The sequence below is a fragment of the Lutjanus erythropterus genome, chromosome 16, assembly GCF_056507025.1.
Source record: "Lutjanus erythropterus isolate fLutEry1 chromosome 16, fLutEry1.hap2, whole genome shotgun sequence".
Classification (NCBI taxonomy): domain Eukaryota; kingdom Metazoa; phylum Chordata; class Actinopteri; order Lutjaniformes; family Lutjanidae; genus Lutjanus; species Lutjanus erythropterus.
Window position 1 is genome coordinate 38,188,131 of NC_139332.1, and position 8,972 is coordinate 38,197,102.

General features: G+C 37.5%; 1 protein-coding gene across 1 annotated transcript; it reads right to left on the reverse strand.

Moving 5' to 3' along the window:
- Positions 1 to 775: 775 nt before the first annotated feature.
- Positions 776 to 4,454, reverse strand: LOC146313671 (uncharacterized). The gene is made up of 2 exons (XM_084739602.1): positions 4,261 to 4,454; positions 776 to 2,351 (listed from the first exon to the last, which is right to left on the reverse strand). The coding sequence occupies exons 1-2, from the start codon at positions 4,322 to 4,324 to the stop codon at positions 781 to 783; spliced, it is 1,635 nt and encodes a 544-aa protein (XP_084595728.1). The 5' UTR covers positions 4,325 to 4,454; the 3' UTR covers positions 776 to 780.
- Positions 4,455 to 8,972: the final 4,518 nt, after the last annotated feature.

The window sequence follows — 8,972 nt, forward strand, 5'->3', positions numbered from 1 at the left end:
AAATGTAATAAATCTCCAATAATGTAATAAGGTATTACATTATCTGTAAAAATGTTATTACAATATCAGTCAGAATATTTTATTACATTATTGGTCAAGTTATTACATTATTGGATTTTATTACATTTTCGATTGAGTTAAGTGCAAATTTTATTACATTTTCAGGCATTGTTACATTTATTACATTATTGGGTGCTACAACACACCTTTAAACAGGTAGAACAGATGCAGATCCCTGCAGCACTGACCTGACATGCAGAGTCAAACTGAGGCAGCATGTGTGTTTAGAAAATGGTCGCATGAGAGGAAGCATCTTCTGGTTGGTGCTCATAGTGAAAAAATGTCAAACAAATAGATACTAAGAACCAAAAGAGTGATACGAGATTGCAACAATGTTTGTCATAAGAATTTTCACGATATTGTTGTCACACAAAAAAAAACCCAGGGGCAACATGTTTGTTTAAAAATGGCTTAGACACTTCATTCCAGCACTCTACCAGAAAAAAAAACACCTGAAGTTGAGGGTGTAACATTATTGTAGAGTTTACAGGAAGTAAACGGACAATGAGTTTATATATATTATATTAAAGATTCAGGAGTGCTTAAATTTCCTGATTAAATATTCAGTTGTGTAAAGGTTCAAATGTTTATGGACTTTATTTGCCTCCCTACAGGAAAATTAAAACTCACCCTTTGCTCGTCTTTTTTAACTGCAAACAGGAACTATTCACTGACAGTCTTTGTTAAAAACAAATTCATGACTTCAGGATGTGAGTGAGATTAAACACACGTATGTTTTTTGACCAGTAACTTCTTATTGAATCCTTTTCCACAAACATTGCATTTATACAGTTTCTCTCCTGTGTGAATGGTCATGTGCTCTGTCAGATGGACATTCTGTTTAAAACTTTTACCACAAGTGGAGCAGCTGAACGGTTTCTCTCCTGTGTGAATTCTCATGTGTGTCTTCAGGTTGCCCTTCAGACTGAATTTTTTACCACACTCAGTACAGCTGAATGATTCCTTGACAGGAACCTTTTTCTCAGTTTGACTCTGACGCAGCTGTGACGCCCCACTGACACACTTGTGTGTTTTCAACTGCGTGTACCAGGTGAACCTTTTGTCACAGGCGGTGCAGCTGAAGCGTTTCTCCTCGGTGTGGACCGACATGTGCAGTGTCATTCGTCTTTTATGTGCAAACCTTTTGTCACAGAAGGGACAGCTGAATGGTTTCTCTCCTGTGTGAATCCTCATGTGCAGCTGCAGAGTTCCCTTCTGACTGAAACTTTTACCACAAAACGAACATTCGAATGGTTTCTCCCCTGTATGAATCCTCATGTGAGCCAAAATGTTTCCACTGCAGCTGAAGCGTTTCTGACAGACAGAGCAGCTGAACGGTTTCTCTCCGGTGTGTGTTCTCATGTGGCTGAGCAGATGATCCCTGCGGCAGAATGTCCTCCCACACTCAGAGCAGCTGAACGACTCTTTATCAGTGTTACATCTCACATTACTGACTGCCACATCATCATCTTTCATTGAGTTTAAACCTGATCGATCATCACTGACCTCATTTTCTGCAGGTTTATCATCAATAACTGCTTTTAAATGATCTGAGCTCCCAGCTGATTCTGATCCTGTGTGAACGTTGATCATGTGACTGACATTGCGGTTAGTTTTTTTCTTTCCTGTGTGGATCCTCATGTGTCTGCTGACGTCTCCACTGTATCTGAACTGTTTGTTACAAACAGAGCAGCTGAACGGTTTCTCTCCGGTGTGAAGTCTCATGTGGCTGATCGAGTTTCCCTTCTGAGAAAATCTTTTCCCACAAAAGGTACAGCTGAATGGTTTCTCTCCAGTGTGAATTCTCATGTGTGCGTTCAGGTGAGGCTTGCGGCCAAATCTTTGACCGCACTCGGGGCAGCTGAACGATCTCTCGACACTGTTACAGTTTATATCACCAACAATCACTTCGGGTTTCTTCTGACACTTTGAACCTGATCGAGGCTCACTGGTCTCCTCCCACTCACCATCACTGACCTCAGTCTCAGAAGAGTCCAAAGGTTTAAAGTCAGAGTTCCTGCCTGGTTCTGCTCCTACACGGTCCTCTCCATCAGCTTCTGTTTCCATCTGATGAAGCTGTGAGGACTGAGGTTTCTCTTCATCATCATCTTCACTCTTCACGGGAACAGGAATGAATGGGACTTGGAGCTGCTCTCCCTCCTGACTGGTCCAGACTTCCTCCTGTTCCTCTTTAATACATGGAAGCTCTGGGTCCTCCTGGTCCAGACTGAGGCTCCACTCCTGCTGCTCCTCTTCACCAATGATCACTTTTCGGACATCTGAAGGTAAAACTGAAAGACAGACAGACAGATATTACTGTAAACCCATGAACCTCTGTTAACTTGATAACACTATTTTAGTGTACCTGGTGACAAATGCACATTTGTACACGACTCTATATAGAACCCAGCAATATTGTTTCCTATGAATTTTTATGATTAAAAGAGTTGCATTTTGGGCAATTTAAGTAATTACCATAATGAGCCAATTAACTGCCAAAAAATGTCTGTCATTTTGCTTTTAGTTCTAACTTTAAAAAAAAGGTGATCTAAGTCCATCTTTGCCATGTCCAGAAATCCTGAGTGTTTCATAACATGGTAGCAATGATGTGCATAGTCTTGGCCTCCCTGCTAATTAATGAAATATAACTTGATATGGAATCATGACAATATTGCCACATATAGTTTGATTTTGACTCAACTTCTTCCAACTATAAAAGCAGTTTATCAGCCACATGATACATCTGTAAATCATCTCTGTTCAACTAAATGATGTGTTTTATATCCATGGCAACAAGTGTCATCAAGAATCTGTGGAATAAGACTGTTTATTTCCTGTGTATTCTTTTATCGATGGGCTATAAATATTTGAAGTATTTAATCATTGTTTTGAATTATTTTTTAAAGAAAATAAATGTCTGAATTCTCTGATTTCAGCTATTGTGAAAGTAGTGTCACATAGTAAGGTGTCTCTCAACGCTGCAAAAAGCTCTGGCTCCACACATACACATTCTGCTATAAGGGAAAAAACTCCCTGTCTTGTTTGCATTTCTTTAAAACGATCACTGGGTGGAGCTAAACCCAGCAAGAACGGTGCTGCTGCAAAATCGTATCAAGGGAAACTTGTTTTGGTGGAACATTTACACATCAGGTGAGCTCTGGTATTAAAATGACTACATAACTGAAAGAGAAATGCTAACAGCTGTTAGCCTGTTTACATTTGTACCATTAGAGCACCAGGCGCTACTTTGCTGTTGTAAATTTTTGACTCTGACTCTGCTTCTTTTGCTTTTAAAGAACTTTTTGCCTCAGCATTAAAATAAAATGCTTTGACATAACCGGTAAAATAAGATATTATTACTGCCAATATCTACTAGCAATTTTTACATTATCTATTATCTGCATTGATAATTGGAATATTTAATTATTAAATGATTATTAAATGGATTGCCATCTATTTTGATAATTTATTAACCAAGTGATTTCTATAACAATTATTTTCATTACAGATCAATCTGTTGATCATTTTCTCCACAAATCAATTAGTTGTTTGGTTCATAAAATGTCAGAAAATGTTCAGATCATCAGTTTCCTGTCAGAGAGAAATAAAGAAACCAGAAAATATTCACACTGAAGAAGCTGAAATCAGAGAATTTGGACTTTTTTCTTAAAAAAAAAAAAAAAAAAAAAAAAAAAAAAAAGATTAATTGATTATCAAAATAGCTCATAGTTCATTTAATAATCAATTAATTGTTGCAGCTCTAGTTGGTGATTAGTTTAATAATTGATTAACAATTGATACTTTTTTAAACAGTATTGCAGTCTAGCAGATCTCATAAAAACAAGGAAAGTTTCTGTTTTTAACAACAAACATGAAGTTTATATTCTAAAGTAAAATCAGGTTCAGTTTTTGTCTCTTAGTGACATGAGGACACATTTAAACTGAAGCTGAGACTTTTTCAGCTCCTCACAACTTCATGAGTCTCAGTTCAGTTCACTGATAAAACTATTAAAAATATAATTTAATTCATATTTTTACATCTCAGACTGAACTGATCAACATCACACTGAACGAAGACCGAGTCTGTGTGGTTTATTGATCACAAGCTAACAGTTAGCTGCGGCTAACAGCCTGCTGCTGTATGAATGGGTTAGCTGCCGTTAGCATAGCATCATTAGCAGGTGAGTAAACAGAACAAACCTTCATGTTTCAGATACGGTTCCGGTTTTAAATCCACATCTAAGAGCTCCTGATCCGGATCCATCTCTGACCTGATGGATAAACCCGGTAGAAGAGTCGGTCTGGTCACATTTATCGATCAGTTTCAGTCCGCTGATTGACTGCTGCAAGAACACATCGACACTTCCGGGAAATGGTTTCAAAATAAAAGCCTCTTGGACTTTTTTCAATTCTGTTATCACCAATTTATTTTTAAGTTTCCACTAAAACATATTTGGTGCCGCTGACATGTTCCTCTGTTCTTTATAATTTATTTTATAATATAAAAATTAAAAAGTTAATAAAGAGAGAAAAATAAATAAAATTAAATTATATAATAAACGTAAATTATTTCATTTAAAATATACCTGGAAAGTTTCTGAAGAGATGACTTAAATTCTTTTTTGTTGTTGTTGTTTTTAAATGTGATACAGACAGAATCATAGAATGACCTCAGTATTATTTTATTATTCATATAAAGCAGGGGTCCCCAAATGGCGGACCGCGGTCCGAGTCCGGACCCACACGCCGTCCTATACGGACCCGGACCTATAACCAATAAATTATTAATAGATTTAAAATTTTGACGGGACGCTTCTATTTTAACAGGCGCAACTTTTCTAGTCTTTCCGGTGCTGGTTTATCTGATCAGGAAACACACAGACCAACTGCAGAGAAGCTGCGTGTGGAGGAGTTAATGACGGAGTTTATTACAACAGAAACTAACGTGATGGTTAATGACATCATCACCAACCAGATGCTAGTATAAAATTAAACAACTGTATAAGGACGTAAAACAGGAGAGTCTGTGTTTGTCTGTGAGAAACTTTCAGATCTTCTCACAGCAGAGTGAACAGGTGAGGGAGGAGAGGAGGACAGACTGATCAGACAACACGCCTACGTCTTGCCGACGTCGGCACGATGAATAAAGTTACATCGCTGCGACGTCGTATGGAGAGCGTTTGCTCATTGGGAAGACGTCGTCGTGACGTTGGCATTTGGTCGAAAATGTTCTCCAGACGATGTTTGGCCGATGAATCAAAGCTGCACAGCGCAGCTTCTCTACAGCTTCTATGACCTTTATTTATTCAGGTCGAATCATAATAATATAATAATAATAATAATAATATCTGTCATAATATCTCATCTTACATGTGATAGGAATATGATAATATGACAATAAAAAAAACAATATGCTTGACCATCAAAATAGCTTCTTAATTTTAAAATAAAGAGACACGAACGATTCAAGTTAATGATCATACATTTATTTCAGACTGCAGTCAAAACAACTCCAGCACAGAAAACATAACCCTTAACTTATAAGTTAATTGAACAACATGGTCTCATGTGTTTTGTCTTTTTCTCCTCTTTGCAGGTCATAAGTCTCCCAGCAGTCCAGACCGTGCTGTCCATGTGCGTCTCCCGACCGGCCACCTGTATGTTTTCATCTGTTCTGTCTTGGTTATCTTTTCTTCTTCTTTTCTTTTTTTTGGGTCAGTGCAGTGTGTGTTGTGTCCAGTGTTCGGGTCCTCCGGGTCCCCTGTGTGTGTACTGACCTGCAGTGTGTCTGCGGAGCTTCACTTGGGGCTTCAGCACGGCATCGAGCAGCCTCCTCTGGCGGCAGATCTCCCGCTCTGAGCGCTCAGCTCTGTCTTCGTACTCCGCCACGGTTTCCTCAAACAGAGACACAATGTCCTCCGCAGCCGCCGTGAGCCGCTCGGTGAGCAGCGCTCTCACCGACACTTCTTCTCCTTTTTCCAGCTGCAGCAGAAAGTCTTCAGCGGCGGCGCTGATCCGCTCATGGACCGACACCCGCAGCAGCTGCACACACAACATGCTGCTGATGGAGTCCAGCACAGACCGACAACTGACAACAAAGACACACACACACACACACACACACTCACACACACTCACACAGCAGTAAACACACACACACACACACACACACACACACACACACACACACACACAGCAGTAAACACACACACACACACACACACACACACAGCAGTAAACACACGCACACACACACACACACACACAACAGTAAACACACACACACACACTACTGACGCTCTGAGACGCTCCAGTGATCAGACATGAGCAGCTGATCAACACATAAACACACTGACTTCTGTCCACTGAGCGAACAGCGCCCTCTGCTGGACCGGAAGACAAACAAATGAAAACATTTTTAATAAATGTTTGAAAGAGCGCTGAAAATCAGTACTCAAATACAAGTACTGTTACATTACTGAAAAATTACTCAACTACAGGTAAAACTACTGGTGTCTGAAAAATCAGCTATCAAACTTTTATCATCGTTTTATTTATTTTGCTGCTTGTTCATGGATAATTATCTGGTGCTGCTACTGACTGTTTTAAACATTTGTCTCTAATCCGTCCACCTCACTCCACATGTGTCCTGCGTTTGTCCTGTTTTTATATTTCTAATATTTTTGTACAGTATTCTGTTATACTACAAATGTTTTTATATTTCTCTTTTGGTGTTTACATGTATTTATATTTACTGTCCATGTGCTGTCTGTTGACTTACTGCTGTAACCTGATTATTTAAGTATCTATCTAACTATTAAAGTTAAAGTACAAAATATTTTCTGAAAAACTACTCAGAGTATTAGTTACCTTTTAACCATTAATGTTTAATGAATTATTAATAGGAGACATTAAATTGAAAATATTTCAGTTTTTGTTTCTTTAATTACTTCTGACTTGACGCTCCAAACCTGTGAAGGCTGCAGAGGTTTTGTTTTTCTCTTCCACAGTTTTCATTGGTCTGTTTGTGATCAGAGATCCTGAAACGTGGATGAAAAGTTTGCATATGTGAAGTACTCAATTATGATTTTCAAAGTAACAAAGTAGATTAAATCGTGCACACATACTTGAGTACAAGTAAAAAAAACTCTTACATCCATTATTGTATTTTTATTAATACAATAATGGTTGTAAGTTTTATATTTTTATATTGCTGTCATATATTATAGATTAAGGTACATGTGTCTTTACACACTTCTTATTGTATATATTTGTTATTGTTATCTCTTTTTATATTATAGTAGAATGTACATGTTTTGACATATTTATTTTCTGTTCTCATAATTCTCTGTGCTTTTATATATTTTCTATTCTTGAACAGGAACACCTGTAACAACAGCCCCCCGAGGATCAGATACTCATACTTGATCATAAAAGTACAAGTACCCCCAAAATTTACTTGACTACAGTAATTTGAGCACTTGTAATTAGTTACTTCCACCTCTGCTCGTACTGCAGTAAAAGTGGTAACACTACAGTGTAGAAATACTCAGTTACAAGTTAAAGTCCTGCATTCAAGGTTTAACTTGATAAAAGTATTAACATCAAAACTCAATAAGCAGAATACAGATTATTGGATTGTAATTACTGATGCATTAATGTGTTTGTGACTTTGATGTTGCAGCTGAAGATGGAGCTGATTTTAATCACATCTGAAATAATCACTCAACATTTATTAATGACTGTATTTTATATCTGCAAAGTAACTGAAAACTGAACTTAAAAATACTAAAATGAAACAAAAGGTGAAACTAAACAGGAAACAAACCAATGAAACATCTGAAGTACAGTACTTGAGTAAATGTACTCAGTTATTTTCCACAGCTCCTTACAGATCCAACCGAGTGAAGGAATCAAAGTTTTACAGAAGCTGTCTGCAGAAATTCGTTTAAGTGCTGAAAGATGAACCTAATATTCTTTATTTCATTGTCAAAATATATCCAACTCATTGAACTGGATTTAACTTCATGAAAGCGAGAAATGCATCAAATCATCGACCTCATCATGCTTTAATTTTTCACAAACCTTTGATATGTATATGAGCCTGACTTCCTGATTGAGTTCACTGTTTTTTAATAGTTTAAACTCCTGAAACTGATGTCTGGAGCCGTTTGTGAGGCAGCAGCGTCTGTCAGAACGAATTCAGGCCAAAAAACAAAACAATAACAACTCAAAAACATTCAGATTCCCACTACATCATTTTAATTCTCATATTTATCTCATAAAATAAAGCTTATTACGATGATTATTTTATTGTCATTGTATATAGAATTACATGCTTTGATTAGAGTTCTTCAAACAAGTGAATTCTTTCACTTTGAAATGTTGCAGATATTAAAACATTTGGCCGATATAATACTGTCAGTTCAGTGATTTTGGGGGATTATAATCACAAAAAAGTCACAACAGATATCTAGTGTTTACTCCTAAAATAGGAAATTATACAAGAGCCAGTAAAAAAAAATGTAGTGTTTCAGTCAGTTCACACACAGACGATTTTTTTTTCTGTCGGTTTGAGTCAAACAGCGTCTTTTCTTCAGGTCCTGCAGTCGTTTCTCCAACTCGTCCACATTCAACTGGTGTTTTATTACTCAGACAAAATCACATCATTCTGTTAAAATGCAATAAATAACCACATCATTGTTCAGCCTGATCTGTAGTGACAGAAATGAAAGTGACGGGAACATTTCAGCTGAGTCTCGCCTAAACAGCAGCTTTATTCTTCATTAATATGAGCGGTGTGATCAGGCTCTGTGTTTATCCAGGAAATCTTAAATCTGTCTAAAGTTTGGTTTGACACTGGAGATGAAAGCTCTCGTCTCACTCGGCCTGGGATCGAGGTCAACCCATTT